At 34.2% G+C, this 27,880-nt stretch overlaps 1 protein-coding gene across 1 annotated transcript in view; it reads right to left on the bottom strand.

Annotated features, from left to right (window-relative positions):
* Positions 1-444: 444 nt before the first annotated feature.
* LOC107437308 (uncharacterized) overlaps positions 445-27,880 on the bottom strand; it is a 36,487-nt gene continuing 9,051 nt past the window's right edge. The window contains exons 5-15 of the mRNA XM_016049285.5: positions 27,247-27,302; positions 25,015-25,114; positions 24,873-24,928; positions 22,903-22,996; positions 22,730-22,790; positions 21,203-22,386; positions 19,481-19,602; positions 18,599-18,668; positions 16,580-16,656; positions 2,518-2,709; positions 445-648 (exon numbers count right to left, since the gene is read on the bottom strand). Of these exons, the coding sequence (XP_015904771.4) occupies positions 567-648; positions 2,518-2,709; positions 16,580-16,656; positions 18,599-18,668; positions 19,481-19,602; positions 21,203-22,386; positions 22,730-22,790; positions 22,903-22,996; positions 24,873-24,928; positions 25,015-25,114; positions 27,247-27,302 (2,094 nt within the window). The 3' untranslated portion in view covers positions 445-566. The remainder of the gene's footprint in view (positions 649-2,517; positions 2,710-16,579; positions 16,657-18,598; positions 18,669-19,480; positions 19,603-21,202; positions 22,387-22,729; positions 22,791-22,902; positions 22,997-24,872; positions 24,929-25,014; positions 25,115-27,246; positions 27,303-27,880) is intronic.

Consider the following 27,880-nt stretch of genomic DNA (forward strand, 5'->3'; position numbering starts at 1 on the left):
TCTACTACACGTTTAGCAATAACTCTCTAACTAGTTATTAAATGTTAATTTTTTTCATTCTATCGTACTCCCTGTACATTTTTTTACACGTCTACGTATTTTTAATTTTTTTTCTTATTTTAGTTGTTACTCCTCAAAACGGAATATAACGTAAAGTTAAACACCCAAAACAGAGGCGAAGGCTCGTGTGATTTTTTAATGCCGAAATAATATCGACAATATCGCAATTAAAGTATATTTACAAATGAAAGTAACAAACTTTCTTCCGGTAAAACTAAGGTGCCTCCGAGAGGGAAATTGTTTGTGTTTCTGTAACGTTTTTGTAGTAATCAGTATGATTTGAATATAAAAAAAATCTTTTTTTTTTCGTAAATGGATTAAATGAAAAACAGAACATTCAGGAGATCAAATTGTTTATTAAGTAAAGCATGGCATCATTTAGATTTACAATTAGAGAATTGATAATAAAGTAATTTTCAGCATATCATAGACTTCAGCTATCACTGTTTTGAAGTTACTTTTCGAATTGTCTAGCATTAGTTTGTAAAGCTATTAATTTTTGAAAATCATTTATCTTCATCGAAGGTAAGATCTGCTAAGGCTGACAATATCGTTTGGGGTATAGCTTTCGACGTCTTCTTCTTTTTACTAAAACAGGAATAATCAAATATAAGGTTTTAAGGCATGGCATATAAAACGAAATATGTGCCAATATATTTCCATATAAATCTAAAAACTTTACGGAAAAATTTCACCCATAGTATAATATTTTAAAAAGTTCTGAGTCAGTTTAAATCTGTTAAAGGCGTTTTTCAAAGGCTCCGTCGTAATATGAAATTATGCTTTTTTACGAATAATATGCTATTTTTATAACTGTTGTGAGTTTTCAGCTGTTATTCTTGACTGTTAAGCCAAGTTTAGCTTATCTAAAGCACGCGCTTGTCTACGCTTATTTTGAAAATGGCGCAAAACGTCAATATGGAGAAAAGACACAGTTTCGTGTAAATGATCTAACTTTTTTACTTCGCAGAATTTAATTTTAGAATTCGTATCGACCAATCATCGCTGGAATTATCACCCGAGGAACGCTTTACCCCCATAGCTAACACGGCCTCAATGTTTATTTGTATGAATTACGTTACATCATCCAAGATAGCCTAGTTGGTAGGGCGTTGGGTCCATCTGCAAAAGGTCGCGAGTTCGATCTTTGCCAGCCGAAGACTCTCCGTATTGTAAATGGTGACTTATGCACGGTAAATCTGTCGGGTCACAAAGTCACCCATGTTCACATAACAAATCATACTTCTGGGGATACTGAATTGGAGATTTATTTTTCTCTGTTTCAGGTTAAAATTACGAGCTGGGCATGAATGAATGGATGCATGAATGCGTCCTCCCTATAAACGGGTTGAGATGTATGTGTGTGGTAGAAGCCGAATTTGAGACCATAGATGTCGCCATTGAAAAAAGAAGAAGCTAACCCCAGTTGCCGTAATGGCATGCGACAACAACAACACATAGCGACATAATTTCCAGTTTCCCAGATCAACCCTATATATGTTAAGTAACTTTTTTTACCAAATTTTGACCAAAATGACGGTAATTTTTCCTTTTTTTAATTTGCATAGGTAGAAATTTTATTAATATGGTTTCTACGGATCTGAAAATTTTTAAAAATAATGGATAAATTGAATAACATAACTATGTTTTTATAATTTCGTAAATTCTTTATTATGCTTGCTTTTAAAATGTAATAAAAAAAATTAAAAAAAACGAATTAGCTCTCTCGTGTACCTACTACTACTATTTAATTTAAAATAACGCAAGAGAAACGTTTTCAAATAGAGAGATTTCGCAAACCGTTTGTAATACGTTAATCGTAATTCTAACCTAATTTTCCAACCCTTATAATGATACTCGATTTGTTGGGAAAGTTTCACGTGCGTGCTGCGAAGCTAGGGATATTGTTAAAGTTAGGGGAAAACATAATGCTTCACAAAATCTTTTCTAAAAATTCGCATTCCATTTCCTTCAAACATTAAACAGGTTTTGATGTTTTTAATTTCTTTGACCTTTTTGTGATTGAACTCAATAAAGGTCAGTCAGATTTTGATAATGTTTTCCCCCCATTTCAATTTAGAGATTTTGCACAACGTTTGTCTTTTGCAAACCATAACGCTGACTTTTTTCCTTCTTCTTTTTTTCCTATTTAGCGAATCTGTGATTTCTGGAAAATTTTCACGCATGCATTGTAAAGTTCACCCATGGTTAACGTTAGAGCTAGCGGGAAACCGTAACACTACGCAAGAATTAATTTTATTCCCGAACACCTAGTGGATATTTTTTTAATTTTGTTTATTACAATTGTTCTTAATTAAGCTTGGTGATGATTAAAATACACTGTATCTTCTGAAAATTATCATAAGAAACTAATTTATTTGGAAGCATTTCTTTGTTAATGCAAAATACATTTACTTTGTTATTACAAAATATATTTGTAATGCAAAATATATTTACCTTCCGATGCGCCTGAAGATGTCGCAAAGCTTTTGTACTTTGTTAAGATTTTCATCGTACTGTTGTAGCAATGCTTTCATCGGATCGGGTATTTTCCCGTTGATTGAAAAAATTCTCTTGTCGAATTTGCCATTTTCGTTAATCAGTTGAGCTCCGCTCTGAAGCAAGACATTACAGCATCTTGAGTGACCACTGTAAGATTTAAAACAAATTTAAATGTTACAAAAACAATTGTTAATCTATTGAATATATATATATATTTTCGAACTAATTTAATTTGAATTCATAGTTTGAATACATAAACAAATTAAGGTATTTTGGATACAGTGTCTGCAAAGAAAGAAAAACATTCTTTAGACTTATCTGTATTCTACCTTGTCCAGAAATTTTTTTTGTCAGCATTTTACACTTTAAAAAAAAATCATGCAATCTTTGCTTTAAATTTTATTTGTGAACGAAGTTTAAAAAAAAAGATAGCACTCCCTCCATCCCAAATTAGTTGCTACATTTAGGATGAAAATTTTGTCTCAAATTAGTTGCTACATTTAGGATGAAAATTTTGTCCCAAATTAGTTGCTACATTTAGAATGAAAATTTTGTCCCAAATTAGTTGCTACATTTAGGATGAAAATTTTGTCCCAAATTAGTTGCTACATTTAGGATGAAAATTCATCCCCAAATTAGTTGCTACATTTTGAGTACGTGGAGTCATAAATAACTTCTAACGCGGTTTAATAGATTTTTTAAAAAATTGGTAGTTTAGATAGTTTTAGTAGATTTAAAGATTTAAAACAAATTTAAATGTTGCAAAAACAATTGTTAATCTATTGAATATATATATTTTCGAACTAATTTAAATTAAATTCATACTTTGAATACTTAAACAAATCAAGGTATTTTGGATATAGTGCCTGCAAAGAAAAGAAAAGCATTTTTCAATTTTTAAGCAAAAACTGAAGAAAACTATTTCTATATTAATTAAGGTAAGTGCTACTTACCCCGTTCTCCAGGACTGCCACATTTTGGAGGGTAATAAATATCAATTTGCTCAGTCATAAAAGACTAACATGTTTTAGAGACAATCACTTTAATAACGAAATATAACAAACAAAAAAGGATTAACAATTAAACATCTAATTATCGTACGGAGCTAAACATGCTTGTTCACAGATTGAGATCAAAACATCAACTGGTGGCGCTGTGGGCGCACCAAAACAACATGCGCAGAAGTGGGAATTCTCGACAATCTCCCACCTTTGGATTCGAAGAAATATTTTCGAATCCAAACAGAATTCTTAGTCTATATGGTCCATCTGAAAAAACTAAACAAATAAAATTATTAGCAAAATGGTTACACTTCCAGCGGAAAAAGTCTTTGTATAGGTCTTAATAGTTTCCCAGATTGGGTCTTAAGTTCCACTAAACGGATTCTCCCATCCTTTCCTGGATAAGTCCTTTCAACTTTGGCCAATGGCCAGAGTATTCTTTTATGGTTGGAATCTCCGATTAGCACAAGATCTCCTTCTTTGATAGACGACTCCCTTTTAATTTTAGAATTATCTTTAAGCAAACCTAGATATTCAATTCTGAATCGGTTTCGCAGGTCTTGTCGCAATTTTAACCGATAAGAATATCTTTTGTTCAATTTTTTTGAATCAATTAGGTCAAGTTCAGGAACACCAATTTCTTTAATTTCCTGTAGAAACATGGATGGCGTGAGCGCTGACAGATCTTCGGGATCTTCTGAAAGATACGTTATAGGACGGGAATTAATTAAACCTTCCGCGTCGCATAATACTGTAGCTAACTCTTCTTCATTCAAACAAGCTCGTCCTAGAACCTTTCTCAGGATGCCTTTCAAAACTCCTATTAATCTTTCGAAGAAGCCTCCCCACCAAGGGGCAGAGGGAGGATTAAATTTCCATGAAATTCGTTTCCTTGAAGCAAAGTCTTCAATTTCGTTCCAATTAATGTTCTTCAAAAGATTTGCCGTTCCCACAAGATTTGTCCCATTGTCAGAGTATACAGTGGACGGGTGTCCTCTGCGAGCAATAAATCGGCGAAGGGCCAAGATGAAACAATCTGTTGACAGGGACGATACTACTTCGAGGTGCACCGCTCGGTAGATGGCACAAGTGAAGAGTACCACCCAGCATTTTCTATCTCCTTTTAAAAGCAGAGGTCCGCACAGGTCGACACCTATAATTTCAAAAATAGCTGCGTCTCTGACTCGATCTTCTGGGAGTGGAATGCTTACGGCTTCCAATGGTTTAACCGAGAATCTTTTGCACTTGACGCAATTTCTTACGACGCTTCGAATTGTCTTTCTGGTTTTAATAATCCAAAACGACTCTCTGAGGTGAGACATCAAAGTTTGAACACCGGCATGTTTCAGTTCAATATGTTTGTCCATTATTAATTTTTCCACCAAATCATGCTTGCTAGGCAATAATATAGGGAATCTAAAAGTTTCTAAGTCTTTTCTCGATGTTATTCTTGTCTCAACTCGTAAGAGACCATCGCTGTCTTTCACAGTTCGAAAATTTATCTTTCCATTAAAAGATTCTCTTTGAATTTCTTTCAAAACGAACTTCTCAGATGCTTCGATCTCTTCTACCTCCAATTTTCCCTTCTTTCTGTCACTATGATTTCTTAGAGTATTTTTATAAAATCGGATGACGTAAGCCATGATTCTCACAATTTTATTGAAGGAAGACACATTTTGGAAGATTTCAAAGGTATTAGTTGTTAAATTTGTGGCTGAGGATATAGTTCGTTTTCTTTCTGAAAGAACTACTTCAATATCCGGAGAAAGTTCACTAGCTGGCCAATTCTCGAATGGCAGTTTTAACCATTGGGGGCCCTCCCACCAATGGGATTTCAATAAATCTTTAGAATTACATCCCCGCGAGGGCAAATCTGCGGGATTATACTTTCCTTGAATATGTCGCCAAGCCTCCGGATCCGTAAGTTTTCGAATTTCATTGACTCTGTTAGCAACAAAAGTGGCCCAGTTATCTTGCTTTTTAATCCAGTATAAAGCGTTCATTGAGTCAGTGTAGAAAAAGGTTTGCACATTCTTCATATTCAAATCATCTCTTACAGTGTAAGCGAGCCTGGCTCCAATGGTACACGCGAGAATTTCTAATCTAGGAATTGTTATCGATTTTAGGGGTGCTACCTTGGATTTAGCCTGTAAGAGTTGACAGTTAACTATTCCCCCTTTAACATTTCTAATAAAAATTGAAGCCGCGTAAGCCGATTTGCTCGCGTCTACGAAGACATGCAGAGTAGAATTTTCATCTAGATCAGGTGTTTTTCTAGGGATTTCTATTTCTTTCAGATATTTTAATTCATTAGCCCACTTTAGAAATTTATTCCTCAGATTATCCGGAAGTCCTGTATCCCAATTAATTTTCTCCTTCCAACATTCCTGCAAGATTAATTTAGGAACTAGTGTGACAGGACTTGTAAACCCAATAGGGTCAAAAATTCGGCTTAACATAGATAATACATTTCGTTTACTCGGAATGGGTTGATTTTCCTCATTTATCTCACAAGATAAAGTATCCCTGTATAAATTCCATTTAAGGCCCAATACTGAAACGATTTCTTTATAGTTATCTCCAGACAAGTTCAAAATTGAGGTTTCCTCATCACTATCTGGCCGATTATGTTTCCAATCCCTTAGGTCAAATTGTGCTGAAGCCATTAATTCTTTAGACACCGTAATGAAAGAATTTAACTCGTCAATAGTGTTCACACTTGCAACACAATTGTCCACATACATGGAATCTTTAAGTTTTAAAGCTATGTCTCTCTTGGTTTCATCTACATTCTCTAAATGATAATTTATAGTCGCGGCGAGTAAAAATGGGCTTGCATTTACGCCGAAAACTACACGACAATGTGAATAAACAATTAGTTTCCCTGGATCACCTCCCTCCCACCATAAGAACCGCAGAAATTTCTTATCTGAGGGAGCAACGTTTATTTGTTGGAAAGCTCGACGAATGTCCGATATTACCCCAAATTTCCCCTGACGAAATCTGTTAATGAGTTTGGGGATCAGTTCTAAATTATTCGGCCCTTTCTCAACGCAATCGTTCAGCGACACAGAATTTCTTTCCTTAGCAGACGCATCAAAAACCGGTCGGATTTTAGTTGTGGAGTTTTCTTTAAATACTGGTCTATGCGGTAAATAATGACCTTTATCTTTTGTCAGTTCCTCTGAATCAACGGGTTCAATAATTTTTTCGGCTACCCAATCTCTGAAGACGTTTTCATATTCATGTAAACAGTTTCGTTTTTGTAACGCCTTTACGCAAGACTTTAACCGCTTTTCGGCAAGGTTTCTATTGTCCGGTAATTCAGGATGAACCTCCAACCATGGGAGTGACACTTCGTACCTACCTTCTCCATCCCTTCTTAACGACCGAACAAAATGATCTTTCGCGGCTTTCTCAATTTCTGATCTCGTTTGAGAAATATTTGGTTCCGTAATTCCCAGAGAATCAAGTGACCATAAGTCACAAATATTTAAGTCAGTAACATGAAGTGATAAAAGCACTTCATTCGTTATAGGACTTTCTCCAGTTCTTCCTATTAAGGTCCAACCGAAATGCGTATTCATCGCGACAAGGCCATTCGTTATATTTTTAATTTCTCCAGTAAATAAATCTCCAGCATAATCCGCACCTATTAATCCGTGAATTTCATTAGCATTCCTATCAAATAAACATAAAGTTTCATTCACGGTTACGTCACTAGGATAAATTCCGTGCCCTTTTAATTCCTTCATAATTTCCCTATTGTCCAATTTTGGAATCGGGGTACAAATTGTCTTTTGTTCCAGTACATTTAATGTATAAGTAAAACTATTGTCCACATTACAAAAATTAATCGTGTAATTTTTATGTGATTCTTTTTTCTTTAACCCCCCGAACAATCCATGCACAACTGTTTCCTGCCCAAGACTCTTTAATTTTAACTTACGCGCTGCAAATTCCGATATATAACTACAAGAAGATCCAGTATCAATAATCACCCTAATCAAATGTTTTTGTTTACCTCCCGAAACACTTACAATGAGAGTTTGCAACATTATTTTTTCTCTACTAGAAGAGTTACTTAAAGCACAGGCAGTATCAGGTTTCATTTGGGAAAGATCAGAATTATTCCCCTTCCCCCCTGTTTCTATCGAATTTATTTTTCTTTTCCCCATACACATTATACTGACGCGTCTGCCGGAACATATCTCACATTTAACGATAGCCTTACAAGAAGAGGAAAGGTGTCTTTTTTTTATTTTATCATTTAAGCATCTGAAACAAGAGCCAGACCGCTTACAAATGTCTATTTTTTCTTCCAAACTCAAATTATTATTCGTGCAAGAAGCCGAGTAATGTTTATGAGATTTACAAAATAGACAAGTCTCTTTCTCATTCTTCCGATCTTCAAAACACTCATTAATTAATGCAGAAGCCGATGGCTGGCGCCTACACTCCTTCTCAGTAATGTGAGGATTCATTCTAACATGTGTTTTGATTTCCGAAACAGAAGTACTCAAATTTAAGAAAGTCATTTCTCTGGCTTTTAATTGAGATGATAAAAAATCGATTAGCTCATCAATTTCAGAAACAAGAGGATTTTTTGTTCTTTTGTTGAATTCTAGTAGTAGATCACGGGGCAACAATTTGGTTAAAATGGGAACTAGAATGTTCGAATAGCTATCTTTTTTAACAGATAAACTTTCTAAACTTCTAATGTTCTTTTGTATGTGATTAAAAATGTTCCTGAAGTTTTTTACGTCATTAGAGTTTTTTAATGGGCATGTATGGAGTAGGTTTTCAATGTGTACATTAATCAAAATATTTGTATCGCCAAATTGTTGCTTTAATAAATCAATAGCGTGATCATAATGTTCCGCGGTTAATTCTAAACCATCAATCACATTAAACGCAGGACCTCCTAAAAATGATCTCAAATAAATGAATTTATCAAGTTTACTGAGGTTCTTATTCTCATTAATTGACGAGTTGAAACAATTCCAAAAATTTAACCATTCAGAAATTTCTCCGTAGTACTTAGGAATAGTTAATTTAGGTAACTTTATGCGTTCCCTTTCAATGGTTTGAATGTCACTCTGATTGGGACTATTTAGAGAAATATTAGCTTGTTGAAAGGAATTATTTAAATCAAGTTCTTTGTTTAAATTCTTAATAAATCTTAATGTTCTAAATTTTGTTTTAGTTATTTTTTCTTTGTACTCTTCTATACAGTTAAATTCCTCTTCCATATCCTCGATTTTGATTAAGCCCTCAATCTGAGAATCAATAGTTTTTAATTCCTCGCTTTTTTCACCAAAAAGTTCGAGTGATTCTTCGAGATCTTCCACACTTATGTCCGGTTTTAGAATGTCAGTTTCGATTTTAGTAATCATCTTTGTCACCGAAGCTCTTACAAAGCCGCGTTTCCGTTTCAATTTATTCAATTCTTCTTCAGACATTCTGTAAGTGTGAGTCAATTTATAGTTATTCTTAATTGCTAATCTTAATTTCTTTTAATTGGTGTTTAATGTCTTATTTCAAACATGCAACATTTCGTTATCAGGTAAAAGTCAATAAATGTCAATAATAGTTTATTACCGTTTAATGGCAGTCCCTGTTCGGGCGCCAAATTTCAATTTTTAAGCAAAAACTGAAGAAAACTATTTCTATATTAATTAAGGTAAGTGCTACTTACCCCGTTCTCCAGGACTGCCACATTTTGGAGGGTAATAAATATCAATTTGCTCAGTCATAAAAGACTAACATGTTTTAGAGACAATCACTTTAATAACGAAATATAACAAACAAAAAAGGATTAACAATTAAACATCTAATTATCGTACGGAGCTAAACATGCTTGTTCACAGATTGAGATCAAAACATCAACTGGTGGCGCTGCGGGCGCACCAAAACAACATGCGCAGAAGTGGGAATTCTCGACAGCATTCTTTAGACTTAGCTGCCCCTTGTGCCTTGTCCAGAATTTTTTTTGTCAGCATTTTACACTTTAAAAAAAAATCATGCAATCTTTGCTTTAAATTGTATTTGTGAACGAAGTTTAAAAAAAAAGATAGCACTCCCTCCGTCCCAAATTAGTTGCAACATTTAAGATGAAAATTTTGTCCCAAATTAGTTGCTACTTTTAAGCATGTGGAGTCATAAATAACTTCTGATGCGGTTTAGTAGATTTTTAAAAAAATTGGTCGTTTAGATAGTTTTAGTAGATTTAAAGATTTAAATCAAATTTAAAACTCACAAAATCAATTGGTAATTTATTGAACATGCATATTTTCCAACTTTCATTTGAATTCATTGTTTGAATACTTAAACAAATCAATGTATTCCGGATACAGTGTCTGCAAAAAAGAACCGTGAACTGGTTTGGAAGAGTCCTTACAAAATGGGATGAGACTTAAGGTCTGGTTTCTTAGGACAAGCGCCTTATCTGGGCGTCAGCGGGACGTCAACGTCCCGCTGACGCCAACAAAATACTGGTTTGTTAGCTCAAGGCCTGGTTTCTTAGAACTAGCGCCTTATCTGGGCGTCAGCGGAAAGTTGAAGTAGAGCTGACGCCAAAAAAATACTTTTTTGTTAGCTCAGCGTGAGCAGTCGGTCCAACGCAGACATTATCTCTCATTGCGCATGCGCTAATAACGCAAACAAATATTTATTTTAAATTTGTATTGATTTTTTTACTGTCGACCAGTGTTTTAGAGAACAAATAATTTCTCTGTCCAAGAAAAAACACATTACAGCTGAGCTAAATGAAGAGTGCTATGTTTAATGAAGAAGCTATGTTTAATGTCAAAATCTTGGCTGATTTCAATGTGCTGTTGGCTGTTGTCCGCCATTGCTTCTGTGGTTAACGTCACGTTGTAATCCAAGTGCAGTTGAGTTGGACGGCAATTGTAGTTCAAGATGAGCGTTCGATGACGTATACTATCAAACTCACAAATGGACCAATCAGAGGTTAGCGCTGATTTCCAGCTGACGGCGTCCTGTCCTAAGAAACCAGGCCTTAAGGTCTTGCGAACCTTGGATTTTTTAAACTGATACTGACTGACAGATTCGACGCCGGCAACTAGAAATGCAAAATTTCATTAAAAAAGGATTATTGCATTTTATTGCATTTTTTTTTTCATTTTACGATTGAAAATGCATTTGAATAATGTTTTTGCTTTAAATATAAATCATTTGAAATGTAAGGCATAGTGGTAATTACGGTTGAATAGTTAAAGAGATAATAAATAAATTAAAATGAATTGAGTCTTTACCACTTTTTACGTTTTTAATCGCTTGTGGCATCTCTGTACTGATTATAATTTAATACAGATTTAAGGAGGGAATGCGTGGTAAGTTTGATGATTGATATCATAGCACCTTAAAATCTTTGAGAAATGTTCCAACGAAGTCATCAATTTCAAAGTTATCAGTTATCAGTGCAAAATATTCAAATGTTGCAAATAATTTTGAGACATAGGGATTATTATTTTACTTTTCAAAAAATTTGTAGTTTAAGGGGCATTTTTAATTGCACGTAACTCAGTAAAAGGTAAGGTGTTTTTTTTTTTTTTTTTTAACACGCATAGACGAAAAAGGTATGCTTCTTTTTGGTAAAAAAAGTAACGAAAACTCGTTTTTAAGTTTATGATAAATACTGTATCAGATCAGTTTTTTTTTTTCAAGAAATAATTTATTTTGTTTTTGAAGTGTCAAAACTTAAATACATGTGATTATTAACCGTTTTGTAATTTAATTTATTACAGAAAAAAATATAATTAATATTTTACTTAAAAGCATGTTGAACTTGATAAGATTTCTTGCAACAACTGTGGTATTAAGAACAAAATGAAACGTGATTTCGGGATTCTTTTTCCTTTAACAAACGGCAAAAAACATTCCGGAAATCATCTATCCAATTATATAGATTAAAATATAGTATTTTGAAAAATATTTTTGTTTCGAAATGATTGTCCTTTTATGGTTACTGTGGTTTTGTGTCCGTTCATACAGGCTATGAAAATAGTAAAAAATTGTATCAAATATAATATATGAAACTAAAAGAGATTTTTTTAGTTTGTAAAATTTCTTTTCCGAGAATTTAAGACTTTGAAATAATAATAGCCTTTAGCTCTTAACATAATGGTAATAGCGAAAGAGAAGAAATTGTTACTTTAACAATTTATTTATTTATTTAGTGGTATTAATTCCAATAATGAAACATGCTCCAGAAAAGTTTAACATAGTTACAAATTAAATTAGTTATTATTCAGTTTCTCTAATTATAAATTTATTCAAAAATAGTATCATGCAATATCAGTATCTATAGTGAATATTTTCAGATCGAAAATCTTTTATTGAAAAAAAAAACAAAATTAAAAATATTTTCTTTTATTTTCTATCTCCTTTGTCAGATTGCATATTTTTATTAATCATCACTTTTTGAATCCCTATATATTCGATGCAAGTTTTATAATATGATACTCATTATTAGATAAACTTTGTTTTGAATACAAACTGATTGGTCTGCGGTTCCCCACCCCTTTTTTTTTTTTTTGGCTGTTGAACCCTAAATGATCGACCTCCTTTTGGCAGAATCCCGAGATTTAGAAATAAATTTCACTGGAAATCGTAAGCATATTTATCTCTCTATTCTAAAAAAAAGTTTTTGCAGTTAATTTTGTCCCCTGAAAAACTTTTTAACTACGTGATGAAAATCTAAGATTAAGGAATCAATTCATTCAGAATCTTTCAGGGAAGACATTTAGGGCATTCAAATCTTTTACATAATTTTAAATTTTTATTTATTTTAGTTTTAAAGCACGATTTTGCAGTTAATAATGAAGAATAACCGCCGTTCACAACAGCCAATCACATGTCTGAAAACGACAAGCTTAAAAAAGCGATTTACAAGTCTGAATTTTCTTTTTCAGAGATGCAACCAATCACAAAATAGTTAGAATTTCATTCTTCAGTTTTACAACATCTCAACTTATTTCGTATTGATATATTGATTAATCTGATTATTTGTTTTCTAAAACGTTAATTCGTAAGTTTAATCTGGTTTTAAATCTTAATTCGATTTGTTTATTTACAAGTAATGCCTAAAAAGAAAAGACCTAACATTACTAAAAAGTCGCAACTCAATGCGAAAGCTAATCGAAAGCGGGAAAAACGTAAACTTCATAGTATAGAAGAAAATAATGCTCTTATTAAAATATTTTTTTAAAAATTACCCTGTTCTTAACAATATTGCTTATTGAAAAATATTATAGTGTTTGCATATATATATATATATATATATATATATATATATATATATATATATATATATATATATATATATATATATATATATATATATATATATATATATAAACTGCTGTTTGTAGAAAATGCAACACCATGAAGGAATCATCAGAATCAAATGAAATTCGCAGCAAATGTCAATTATAGGATATTATGCAAATTAATAAAGTTTCAGAGCCATCGCGCGTGCGTGGCGCGCGCAGCGCCCTCTGAATTGATGCTGAAAGCGTATAAATAAAGTGCTGTAGCGGGACGTTGAAAATAGTCTATGATTATTTGTTAGTGGCAAACGTTTAGTGAGACCTGAGTATGCCTCCACGACGGAAGAATAAGAAATTCAAGCAACTTACGGAGTTTGAACGAGGGAGGATAATCGGCCTTCGAGAAGGAGGATTTTCCTATCGCGCAATAGCAGCTCGTATGCAGCGGAACAGTTCCACAGTGATGCGAGTTTGGAAGCAGTGGACCGACGAGCACCGAACAACTCGAAAAACAGGCACTGGACGACAGAAGGTGACGTCAGAGCGCGATGATCGACACCTGCTCCGCATGGCGGTGAATGATCGCACAGCTTCCTCCAGGCAGCTGGCAGCACATTGGTCTACTGCTACAGGTGTACAATTGTCGGCTTCGTCAATTCGTCGTCGTCTGCTGCGCCGTGGATTGCGTGCAAGGGTGCCATTATACAGGATTCCCCTCACGGCGGATCATCGACGGCTGCGTCGGCAGTGGGCTCTTGAGCACAGAGACTGGCGAGCTGATTGGCACCAAGTTGTCTTTTCAGATGAATCACGCTTCAATTTGTGGACCCATGATGGCCGTGTTCGTGTTAGACGTTATGCCGGTCAACGCTGCCTTCCTGAGTGTATTATTGAACGACATAGTGGTCGAACACCCGGAGTTATGGTCTGGGGTGCGATTTCGTATCATGGACGATCCAATTTGATACGAATTGAGGGTAATCTCAATAGCAACAGATACGTCCGTGAAGTGCTACAGCCCGAAGTCGTTCCTTTCCTTCAAGGCATCCCTGGAGCTATCTTTCAGCAGGATAATGCACGCCCACATGTTGCGCGGACTGTTAGAGACTTCTGTTCAGCACAACGCATGCAACTTCTTCCTTGGCCTGCTTATTCGCCGGATATGTCGCCTATTGAGCACGTGTGGGATATGGTTGGTCGGCGTCTCACTCGTGATCCGCGTCCTGCAGTTTCCAAAGACGAACTTTGGTTGCGCATACAAGCGATATGGAATTCTCTTCCTCAAGCAGATATTCAACATCTGTTTGACTCCATGCCACGTCGTATAGCAGCACTTATTGCAGCGCGTGGTGGCTGCACCAAATACTGATTTCGGACGCTTAATTTGTTTCTTTTGTTTTGAAAATTTCATCATTTATTTGTATCAGTACAAGTCGTTTCTGCATTAAATTTCATTTGATTCTGATGATTCTTTCATGGTGTTGCATTTTCTACAAACAGCAGTTTATGTATGTAATAACAGGGCTCCAACCCTGTTATCAGTGTTGTATTTAGCTTGAAATAATTGCAGTCATAAGCCATCATACGTTCTAAACAGGTTTATTAAATGTTGGCTGGTATCGATAACAGTTGACGTCCACTCTCCCTACGGGAGGGAAATTTCTGACAATTTTGGCTCATTTAGAGAACAAATAGGACATAGAAGGAACTGTAGTCAACGAAAAAAAGTGACATTGATATTGACACACTGCTTATTCTGCATTTAAGAAAATTAATTCTTTTCGATGATAACAGTTAATATTCAGTTTAATATTGAAATATATGAAATCAAAGCATTCTTGGTTTTGCGAAGCAAACCAAGCAAGAATTGCGAAGCAATTCTCCGGAGGTTGGCGAGCGTCAGCGAGCAGGGGGCGGAGCCCTCTAGTTATACAAAAAATATGTAATGATCAAAATTTTGTTAAAGATTTTGAAGAGCCGTGGTGACTTGGAGAACCGTGGTGGCTCTCAATGATAGGAACAGGGTTCGAATCCCAGCGATGGCTCGTTGATAAGAATTCCGAACCCGGCTAGCACTTACCACAGTGCTGACGTAAAATATTTTCAGAGATAGACATATCATTGGTTAGAGACCTCTTGCGGTCAAGATAACCGTAGAAGATTTTCGTGGTTTTCCTCTCCATGTAACGCAGAAGCGGGTTAGTGTTATCAAAAAAGTCCTCCACAAAGGCAAATTTCACCTAATACTTGATCTAGGAGTTCATTTGTCTTCTTTATTAAGTTCAAAATTACAAGGCTATGGAGTTGAACATTGGTAGTCGTGAGTCGGCTGTTCAACGATGGTTGTGAAATAATTATATAAAATAATTATTTTTAAAATAATTAGTGAAGGAATGAAGAATAAATTTTTTTTTATAAAATCTTCTTATCAATATTAGTCTCAAAATAGGGTTTTATGTCAGGCTGTTGGATTCACTGGTCTGGGTCGGCATATAGTCTAGTTCTTATTTTGATTTTAGTTCATGTATAAACTAAAAATGAATGAGCTAAACTATGGTTTTCATTAAAATTAAAACTAAAAAGGATGAAAATAAATGCTGAAAACGGTAATCAGAGAAACATACTTCTTCCTTGTTGAGATCGGTTATTTTATTCGATGTGAAATACTACTCAACTTTTCCATAAGTGCATATATCCCTTTCATAATTCATTCACTTTACTATTATTAGAAAAAATATTGTTTTGAAATTTCTTTCTTCACAGGCATTTTAATTAAAAAAAATCCTAAGAATATCGGAAAAAATTAAATAAATAATGGATTATTAATTGAGTATAAAAATTATCTCAAATTTCGAAAATTATAACTGGTTAAAAAAAACTTCCTAACGATTGGAACCACTTGGACCTTTCCACTGATTCAGGGGGTTCCTGAGAACACCATTCGGGAACTAGTGTAATAGGCAATCAGTTCTTTTTTTATTTCCAAAAGAGTGACTTGTATGAGAAGTAATGGCCTTACACTACTAAGTTGAAAAAAGTGGTGTTAAAATAAAGATTTTTTCGATTACAGGTTTCGAAAAACGTAACTGGTTAAAAAAAAACTTCCTAACTCTCGAAACCCGTTGGACTCTTCTACGAAAACAGAGGATTCCTAAGTACTGCATGATCGTGTAAAGTAATTGATTGTGCAAAAAGGATGAATACAATCATAAAACTTACTTAATGGTCACTGTGTTAAGTAAAAGATTGTGTTAAGTAAATGATTGTGCAATAAGAATGAATACATTCATAAAACTTACTTAAAAATGGCCATTTTGTTAAGTAAATGATTGTATTAAATAAATAATTTTTAAAATTTATAAAACTTATTACATTTAGAAAACTTATTTAAAAATTTCCATGGTGCCAAGTAAAAGATTGTGTTGAATAAATGATTGTGCAATAAAAATATATACATTCATAGAACTTACTTAAAATTGCCATTGTGTTAAGTAAGAGATTGTTTTAAAGATTGTGTTAAGTAAATGATTGCGCAATATGAATGAATACCATAAAACTTACTTAAAAATGGCCATTGTGTTAGGAAAAAGATTGTGTTTAGTAAATGATTGCGCAAGAAGAATAAATACAATCATAAAACTTACTTAATGGCCATTTGTTAAGTAAAAGATTGTGCTAAGTAAATAACTGCGCAATAAAAAAAATTACATTCACAAAACTTACTTAAAAATCGCTAAATGCAACGCTGTGAAACCTTTTTTGGTCGCACCTCCCACTGGAATACCAGCATTTAAAAGGAACTGAAATTAGAACAACGAATTAAAATGTTTTAATCATAAAGAGTATGATTCAAAATAAATTCAACCTCCAATAGATACTATTTATAAACCGAATTTAATTATTCATATGATGAACAAATGTAAAAAAAAGTAGATCACTTTAATAACTTTTGATGTAATAATGCGATTTTCACTCAGTATTAATGAATTTTAAGACACAAAAACGCATTTTCGCTGGATAAACATACCTTTTTTTCTACGGATTTTTTGAATTCTTGACCATCAAAATATGGAGGGCAGCTGCAATCTGGAAAATATGTTTCCAATAGTTGAGAGGGGAGAGCAATCGAAAGTTTGAGCCCCTTAATATTAAATTTCCAATTTTGCCTATTTCGCTATATCTGTGAAACGAATGGAACATACCAAAAAGTTTGTGCACTCAGTTTTAATAATTGTTTGTTTAACAATACTGTCCCCAAACACTTTTTTTTATAATTATTTAATAATATTTTAATGCTAATTTACTTGTCAAAAAAAATCAAGTTGTAAAGTTTATCTGCACGAATTTAATCTGCGTAATTTTAAATGACAAAAACCAAAGTGTGCAGGAAATCTGTCAAATAGTTTTTGACGTATAAAAATTTAAAAATATGACTATTTTGTGACGTCATAATACGCAAAATGTGAAATTAACATCAAGAAGACGAATTTTTGACCGCTGTCTGGTAGCTAAACTGTTAACACTTCCAGATTTCGGCTGCCCCTTCCACAATTTGAGGGTCTGGTATCCAAATCAGTCGAAAATAAAGCATGCTTTTACAGAGAAAGTACCTTTTTGTGCCTGATTTTGTTAGGTAACCATTTTGTGTCCGTGATCGCGTATACGGTCACGGCTAATCACATATACGTGATCAACAATTTTCCCGTCTCACCCAACGATATCACATATGAAGCAAACCTTCCTAATCCTAGCTGCTCAATATCACACGGACGTGATCTCAATACGGTACTCTAGTATTATATCTCGTATTAGAGCCGCGATGGCTCAGGGGATAGAGCGTTCTCCTTACACAATGAGGCGAATCGCGTTCGAATCCCAGTCGATACGAATTCCGGATCCGGCGTGCACCGACCACAGTGCTGACGGGAAATATCCTCAGAGGAAGACGGATCATGGGTTAGAGTCCCCTTGCCGTCAGACTAACTGTGGGAGGTTCTCGTGATCATCCTCTCCATGTAACACAAATGCGGGTTAGCTCCATCAAAAAGTCCTCCACGAAGGCATATTTATCCCAATACTCGATCCAGGAGTTCCCTTGTCTTCTGGATTAGGTTCAAAATTACAAGGCTACGGAGTTGAACATTAGTAGTCGCAGTATAGTATGTTTTCTATTATTAGTTACCACTTCTCTTTGAAAATAGAAGAAAATATTTTTTAAATTTCGAAATCTTTCAAAATTTTGTTGAATTCTGAGAGTTTAGTTTGGAAATAGAAATATTTAGTTAAGAAACATTTTTTGTAAGGCAATAATTTTTTTTACTACTTTTCGATTATCCAGAGTGTTTAAATTTCAACTAGTATTCTTTTCATGATGAAATAATGAGCTGCAATTGCTTATTAAATGGTACCAACAAAATTGGTTTAAAAAAATTTAAAATTAAAATTTTAACCAATTTTTAATATAAATTTAATATAAAAGTGCAAAACTAAAAAGAAGAAACAACTGTTTTCTAGACTAAATAAAGATAAGCAATTTTATATTTTTTTCAAACGATCTATTTTGTAATTGAATTCTTTCACTTCCAAAATTTCCTTCACGCCTTTCGAAAACGATGTGCTCTTCCTTTTACCTCTCCATTTAAGTCTTCAAAAAAACGTGGTTTTTAAAATGTTTATTTTACTTCAAAATTTATTTAATGATAAAGTTAGGATATTATCTGTCAAATAAAATATCTTGTTTACCAACAGAAAATCTTGAAGTCCTTTCGTCGCTGATAAATGAAGTAAATTGTAACCATCTTTATTTGCAAAACTGGAAAAAAAAAATAAGGAATTATTTCGAAATTCAAAACTTTATAAGCACAGACATCTTTGATAGGCTAAGAATTGATAATTAGCATCCTTTTAATTTCGTTCAGAAACAAAAGAAGAGACAGTTTAACCTAATTAAACGAACAGTTATCTTATTAATCATTTTGCTATGGAACAAAGAGAAGACAGGTGTGCCTACTTTGCACCCACTAATTTGTCGTGAGTGAAAAATATAATAGTCATTTTGAAAAGGGCCCAGTTCGGACTTCGGTCCAGAAGAGCTGGGATTTGATCCCCGACTATGCTAAGACCCACCGAATACATGCGATAAACGTGCTTGCAAAATCAGTGGAATCGAAAGTCCTGAGGTCAGTCGCTGAGCTGTACCATGGGTGGAGGAATCTATAAAAAAAATTTGCTTTCCCTTCAGATCTATGCCTAAATTGAGCATGTGGTCTCACACAATTGTGATGGCATGTCTTCGAATCATTCTCAGGGATGTTTCTCTGACCTTCGCCAATAGTCCATTGCGCAGCTCTTGTGCGACGTAAATAAAGTAAGCTAAGCAATCACTAACAAAACATACGAAGCTGCGACAGAATTAAATTTAAATAAGATCGAGAGATGTTTAGGTGTACAGTATCTATAAGACATTTATATATTTCTCTCAGATATAAAAACTATATTTCATGTATGCAAACATATATAAAATGCACGATCACCTTAATTTTTATTTGGAATCATTAGAAAAAACGGAAGAACTGAAGTGTTATGCCAAAAAGTAGGTTGTCAAATATTATTTTTATAACTTACCTTAGAAGGTTTTTATTTTGATTTATCATATTTTGGAAGGTTTGAAAATCATCTGTTTCTAAAGTTCGTAAAAGCCCGTTGTAGTCACTCAAGTTTTCTGCTCTGCTTTCATTCGAAAACATCTGGAAGATAAATTACATATTTTTTTATTACTTACAATATGTTTTCGGTTATTTCCGCTTATTTATTCTCGAATAAAATGTAACTTAAATATTTAATGAAATTAAAAATATGCCAAATGTAATTGACAGAACGGCATACATGCTTACTCGCAATATAGTTGATTTGGGATTTTTTTACAGCTTCTGTAATTTAGTTCTCTAACTACATCAATGTAAACCGCATCAAATTTATTGTATACACATCTATCCAGTAACCTTAGTCTTTTTAAGATCCACGATTTTTAATTTTAAACCATTTGGAACCCAAATCAGAGGCAGGGCGATAGCCATTGTGAACGAAAAAATCGCACGCGCGAATGAGAGCCAGATTGGCGAGTTTTCCGTGAATAAATTTATTTCACCAATCAAGTTCTCATTCGCATTAACGAAATCTTCTCGTGCAGTGAGAACGGTCCCTAGTAAGATGAGTTGACAGCATCATTAAAAATTTAAAAGCTCTGGGAACGAGGAGAGCAGAATAGAAAAATATTTTAAAGAAGGTCTTGGTCTTCAAAGGGCTGTGGAGTCAATCAAGATAAAGAAGCATTATAATTATGCTGTTGTTGTTGTTAATTTACGTCGCACTAGAGCTGCACAATGGGCTATTAGCGACGGTCTGGGAAACATCCCGGAGGATGATCCGAAGACATGCCATCACAATTTTGATCCTCTGCGGAGGGGATGGCACCCCCGTTTCGGTAGCCCGATGACCTGCGCTCGAAGTCGAGCACTTTACGGTAGCACAGTTTAACGAGGACCAATACCGCACACCCTCGGTCCCAACGCAGACTGATCCAAGTGGTCACCCACCCGCACACTGATCGTAGCCAGTGATGCTTGACTTCGGTGATCTGCTGGGAACCGTGTCTTAACGATCAGTTCCACTGCGGGACTATAATTATGCAGTTAATATTTTTGTTATTGGTATTTTGAGTCATCTACTAACACATGTATAAAGATCATTAATTTCCTGAGTTCGACTTGGGAGTGTTTTTATGTAAGCAAAAAATTATTTTTAGGTCGAGGGTTCTTAACTCTTTTAATCATTACTCAAAATCAATGGCAAGATAAGGTTGATGAACGAAGGATCTAATAGAAGTGCAAAATAAATACAATGGAATGGAAATCGCTAAGGGGTCAGTTAAATAATTGCAATAAAAGTTTGAATAAGGGATTATATTCGGATAAATGAGTTGAGTTTTTGAGTGTAAAAGTTATTGATTCTGGTAATCTAGGTGTATATAGAAATAACTAAAAAAAATAATAAATTAACCTTAAGGAACTCAATCTTACTCCTCACTAAGCTGTTGGGAACTATAATTTTTATCCCTATTTTTATAAGTAAAAAATCCAAATCTATCAAAATGAAAAGAAAAATCTGAAAGCTGAGAAAATACTTTTTCTTATCTTCAGATTTCGTCTGCCCTGATTAATTTGCTTAGTTTCTGAGCACCTTTAACATTTTAGTTAATGAAAATCTTGATTATAAAAACAATTCTTTTTTAATAATTGTTACGTATTTTGCTCAGTATTTTTAAAAATTAGAAACATTCTAATTTACCTCTTTGCGTAGGGATCCAGTATGAGACATTTCGTCTTCGCAAGAAGCAACAATACCATCGTCTTCTTCTAACAGAGATTCTTTGTAAGCTCGAAATTTCTCTCTAAAACTGTTGTCCATATCCAATTCAGACTCTGTATCTGATGATAATTCCTCTTCTGTCCAGTGACTACTGTACTCTGGCGATGTGTTGTCATTTTCTTTAAAACTGCTCGCCAAACTTTCACTTGATGACGAGAGAGAATCCATTGGAATTATTGTCGTTTCGTTCTCGCTGCTTGTTGGAAAACTATGCAGTGCCTGCAATGGAACTTTAGATCTTTCAATCGTTGATTTTTCTGGAACATCAGGATTAACCTTTTCGTGCTTTTCAACAGTTTCTACATGCTGCGTAGATTCCTGTACCTTGTTGTTTTGAGATTTTGATTTAGATATTTCTTGAGGGTTATCTTCAGGTGGGTGAAAAACCACGGATGGTGTTGGAGATTTGCTTGAAATGTTGGTCTTAGAGGTTTTAGCACTGTTTGCAACATATTTTGCAATACTTTTTGCACTCAACACATTTCTTGCATTCACAGGTGATAATTTAGTTGCGGTTGGACTTGCACCTACGTTTGATTTTGAGTTAGAATTTTGATGTGCACTATTTGAAACTGTGGCAATATTCTTTGACTTCTCTTCGCTCATTTTATGTGATTTCGATTTCGAGATGCTAACGGATACTTGCTTCGTGGGGATTGGTTGTTTATTTTCTGGCGCTTCTTTAGCTTTTTTATTCAGGAACTGCACAACGCGATGTCCAATATCAGGTGATTTTGATGCACTGGGTTTTCTGGAAGATCTTCTACTTGTATGCCTTGGTGTGGCAACAACGAATTCCGAAGCTATTTCTTCTGTTATCATGCTAGCATCATTCAATGTGTCGCTCTTACAGTATATGTCTGAATCTAAGGTGCTGCTATCTTCAAGTTCAAACGATTCATCGTCAGTTTCTTTTTCAAATTCGTTCGAAACTCCTCTCCAAGAATTCGTTTGAGTCGCAGCTTCTACTAAACATCGCTTGACAAATTGTTTCGAATTTTTAAGTTTAACTGTGTGAGACTTTTTCGGGGCATTGGTAATTCGATAAGATGTCTCTCTAGCTGGTCGTTTTTGTTTAAAAGTATTAATTTGAAAGGAACGACCTAAAAATGAAATGAAATTAATTATTATTATTATTAAAAATATTTGAATGAAATTATATTTAATCTTTATTTTTTAATTATAATTTAAAGTCATTTTAATAATTGCTAGGGATCTATCAACCCCTGCTCGCTTCCACTCTCCAACCTCCGGAACAGCTTTTGCTCTTTTAATTTTTGCTTAGACTATGTTGAGTACATGTATGAGAGTTTAAAATATGTATAAACATGTTTTGTACCTCTTAGTATTCTATTTGAAAAACTATGGCCATTTATTCTAGGTTTGCCCCATTTATAGTAAGAAAAGAAAACTTAAAAACATTGAATGCCTTATAACTTTACTCACCTTGATTATTACGATGCGTTCTTAAATTCGAAATTCTCCTTTTCGTTTTCCGATTATGGTCCTGAAATAAAATTATATTGTTGTATTTTATTTTATTTTCATCTTTCACAAGACATCTCAAATCGTACAGAAACATTGCATATAAAGAAATCGATGTAAAAGTTCAATCTTACATTTTTTAAGATGTTTTCTTTGTTTCGAAACAAGCATGCTGTACTTGTGCATCTAGCAAGCTTCTGTTGCTTTTTAACTCCTTCTATGTAGAATCTTTAATAAAGGAAAATCATAATACATTGTGACAAAATAAATTTAAAACTTATATATCTACGGCGTAATTGCAATTTAACAAGAAAAATCAGGTTGCAACTGTATTTTGCCATCTTTTCTCCCGGTCTCCTGATTTATTTAGTCTTTTTTTTTTCCTGTTTATGTCCGATATCTAAGGTAAATCAGAGTATTCCAGAACATATCAGGAAGATGTAGTACAGTGTGGCAGAAGAAAACGAACCTCCCTAAATAACTTTTGATCCTAGTGATCAGATTTTCACTTTCTAGGACTCAATCTTAATGGTCCGAAGAGGTGACCTCAAATATGCTAATTAATTAGCGTAGACGATATTTTAAGTTGCAAAATCAGACACAAAAACGTACTTTCTCTGAATAAATATACCTTTTTTTCGATGCATTCGGATTTCTGACACTCAAAATATAGGGGTTATTTCATTTTTAAGCGTCGTTGAACATCTGACTCAATTTTACGGGTTTACGACTGCTAATGTTAAACTCCGTAGCATTGTAATTTTGAACTCAATCCAGAAGACAAGGGAACTCCTGGATCGAGTATTGGGAGATCAACCTCAGTGTAATTGATGACTTATCGAGTATTAATAATAACCGATTAATCAATAAACTAATAATTATATAATATTAATAAATTATTAATTAAGTCTCAAAATTGTATAGACTTAACGTCCATGAATCCCCACAGCCGGCTGCTTCAGGAATACTTTGCTTTAATTATTAACGATCGACTATTATTATTAATAATAAATTTTGGATACCTTTGCAGGGGTCTGTCCAGGGTAAATTTACTACCGTTTAGCGGTACCTTAAATTCTCCGCTCGATCAAACGGTACTTTCACAAATTCAACTTCAAGAAAAACGGTAGTTTCACAAAATACTTTTTTTTAAATTTTCCTCAATGCCTTTTAAGACTTTGCTACAATTGTCTTTTTATATTAGTTAGCAGTAGTAAATGATTGCATGCTATAAATTTATGTTTGAATCCATATTTCTTTTTTTCATTGCTAAAAATCTTCGTCTTTATTTATACTTATAAATATTTAATTTTTACAACTACTCAGTATTAACCGAGTACAACGTCAAAATTTGTCTGAGTATGTTAATATTAAAAATCTGTTCTTTTATCTCAGTATACTGTTAACTCAATATGCTAAGTGTGCTGAGTACTTGGTTAAATACTAATTAAAATGATATTGTGTACATGTGTTGATTTTTTAATTTTCACAAATTATTTCTAAATTTTCACAAAATAGGTACCTTTTAAAAAAAACCTAGACAGACCCCTGCTTTGAGAGAAAGGTCTTGAGGAGTATTTTTGGAGGAATTCAAAAAAATGGTGCAAAAGAACAAATTTGGAGCTTTATCACACATATAATGAACCTGGAATTATTAACTTCATTAAATGATAAACAATAAAATGGGCAGGCCACGTTATCAGACTGTACCACAAAAGGAGTTTTCAATGCCGGATCAGTTGGTACACGAAAAAGAGGCAGATAGGATTTGAGATGGATAGATGGCATGAAAAAGACCTTTTGGTCTTAAAAACTTGAAACTGGAAAACGCTAGCAGGAAAAAGGGTAGCCCAGAAAAAACTTCTTGAGAAGGCCAAGGCCCAGCCTGGGCTGTCGAGCTATTGACGATGACGAATTTTTTAATTATTATTATTGATTATAATCGAATTACAACAATACCAAATTGGGGTATATTAGAAAAAATATAAATATCGGATAATGTGTGTATACCGGGAAAATAATACAGCTAAACACATATCTTTGCATTTTCCGTTTCTATGAACGCTAACGATGTGTGTTTATTTTATGTAAAATGTTTACTTACTTTCCTAATTTGTAACTGTATAATGTTGAAGTGTTCTGATCAGTGGTTGATGAAAACTGAAAAGTAAAAATAATAACATCAATTGTAAAAAGTTACGAGACATAGGTTTTCAATGAAATCAACTTTAAAATATGAATCTTACTAAATTTATAAGTTCTTGGGCTACTGACTCCACTAATTTTTGAACTTCAAATATCCTTAACTTGTTGGTATCCCTCTGGTTATCATTTTCATAAACATTGCTGCGTAGACATAAATATCATTAAAAATACACATTTAAAGCTGCCTTCTCAAATTGAGACTTTCCAAAAAAAAATGAAAAAAAATCATCTTGAATGAATTTGTCATCAAATTAAATACTACGCTACTAGCATGATTACCTCGCAGTTAAATTGCTCAATATGCACAATTTAAGGGAAAGAAAAAAAAATTAGAGTGCGAAATCATAGCAAATTCATTGTTAAGAGAACAAACATTATATGGCCGGGAAAGCCTGGTTGGTAGGACGTTGGACTCGTGTTCGTGAGAAACGTGAGTGCGAATCCCGCCGGCCGAAGAATCTCCGTGCATTAAATGGTGACTGGTGCTCGTTAAATCTGTTGGGGTCACGAAATCCTCCAAGATCCTATAACAAATCAATTCCTCTAGGGGGTAGGCCGGGATAGCCTGGTTGGTAGGGCATTGGGCCCATGTCCAAGAGTTAGTGGGTTCGATCCCTGCCGATCGAAGACTCCCCGTGTAGTAAATGGTGAATCTGTCGAGTCACTTAGTCCTCCATGTTCCCATACCAAATCATACCTCTGGGAGTACTGATCCAGGAGTTTCCTTGTCTTCTGGATTGGTTCAAAATTACAAGGCTGCAGAGTTGAATATCAGTAGTCGTAAACCCAAAATTGGGTCGACTGTTCAACGACGGATGTAAAATATAAAATAAAATTCATCTAGGGGTACCGGATAGGATATTGATCGTTCTCTGGTTAAGGTCAAACTTACGATCGGTAGATGAATAAATGGAGTATTATTGGGTCCTCTCAATAAAATGGACTGCGATGTATGCGTGGCTGAAGTCGTTTTCATTGTTCGTTTTTTTTCAACGCCCACCCGATTGACATTCGTCATTTAGGTATTAGAAGGGCAGATGTGATGGCCACACTTTCAGGGGCACCCTATTAGATGGGCCAACGTTTCTCCCACAGTAAGGACAGATAGTACAGAGAATGATATGAACATCCATGCTTTGTCCGGGATTCAAACCCAGGACGTTTCTGATGTGAGGTCTGCTCCCTGACCACTACACAGTACGTGCAGTGGTTAGATATTCATCATTAACATGATGAATATCTAATAAATACACGGTAGAAGGGTAGTAAATTTACGTTAGTAAGGATGTCAATATTTAATAAATACTCGGAAAACTCAGTTCTTAGAAAAATTCTATAGGTGCATTAAATTCATATTAATGTTATTAGTAAGCTTTTTTTTAATAAATAAATAAAGCTTCCTCGAAACAGCCTGTTGTATGATAGAGGAATCATAGTATGTAGGACTCCACTATTTCGTCACCAACAGCTATGGCAATTTGGTCAAAATTGTGCTCAAGCTATCTTTACTTCCCAAACAAGATGGCACCCATCGCTTGGTGGGCTTTAAGCCACCACTGAGGATCGAACCTCAGTCCCTTACAACGACAGTCTCTTTTACGACTAATCCACTTTATAGATATTGCTTGAGCGTTGTAGGGCCTGGCAAGACAACGCTTTCATACGAATACATTATAATATAACATTGACCGGAATACCCTGGTTGGTAGGACGTTATGCTCATGTCCATACGTTCGAATCCCGTAGGCTTACGAACCACCGTGTATTAAATGGTGACTGGTGAACGTTAAATATGTCGGGGTCACTAATTCCTCCAAGTTCCCATAACAAATCAATACCTCTGGTAATACTGAATTGGAGATTAATTATTCAAATCAAAGTTACAATCTGTGGATGAATGAATAAAGTATGATTGGGTCCTCCCTGTAAATCGGGCTGTGACGTGTGTGTGGCTGAAGTCGTATTCTTAGTCATAGATGGGGCGCCACTGAAAAACAAGAAAATCTCCCTCTGATCGCTTAAAATCACTTGGTTTCCCATAGCAAACTTGATGGTAATGGCAACAGGCATTAATAACAACAAATAACATTTAGTGGTAGTCAAAGATGATTTAGATTATCACCTCCTCTTTGCTATTAAATTTTTTTAAAACTTATAGAAACCCTAAAATAATGCTCGTTTCAGAATAGTGTCTTACTTTATGGCAGATTTCGTGCCACAGACAGAAAGGCGTTGAACTTCTAGTCTAAACAAACATTCATTCAATCACTTACCAAGAAATACGTTGCTTTTGATTTCCTAGAGTAAAAGTCTTGTTTTTACGGGAGACCTGAAAAAAAGCGAAAATTCTTGTTACATTTTATGTTGATTTAAGTTAATTAATATCGTAATATTTATTCATTATTATCATTTATTCATTTTTAGCTAGCTGCAACACAATGATTGAGATTATCTTATGATCGAGAGTTTCGTCAGAAAAATATAATAAATCCAAAAGGTATTTATCAACTATTTAATAACTAGTGAGCAGACATTTTTCATTTTGAACCAGAAAAGAAACGGATAAAGAAATCTGCAATATGCTTAAAATCTTGATCTCATTCGTGAATTCACAGTTTTCCACTGGTAAATTGTTTGACCATAAGGTTTCGGAATACCATAGAAATTTCTGAAATCCTCAAATTACAATGGCAATTGGTAGATAAAACGAAAATAATCTTATACCGTCATTCGGGGCTACTTTGTGCAAATTCGAATTTGGCATTTTTCAAGTGCTGTTATTCAGTATTATGCTTATTTCACGTTAAAATGTGTGGAATTTGAAGATAGAAGTCTCTTCTATTACTACAAAAAAAATTTCGAATTTTAAAACAATCTCAGAGTGTGTTTCGTTCATCCAATGTCAAC

This window comes from Parasteatoda tepidariorum, chromosome 10 (genome assembly GCF_982258835.1).
Source record: "Parasteatoda tepidariorum strain Cologne lab strain chromosome 10, Ptep-v5.0, whole genome shotgun sequence".
NCBI lineage: Eukaryota > Metazoa > Arthropoda > Arachnida > Araneae > Theridiidae > Parasteatoda > Parasteatoda tepidariorum.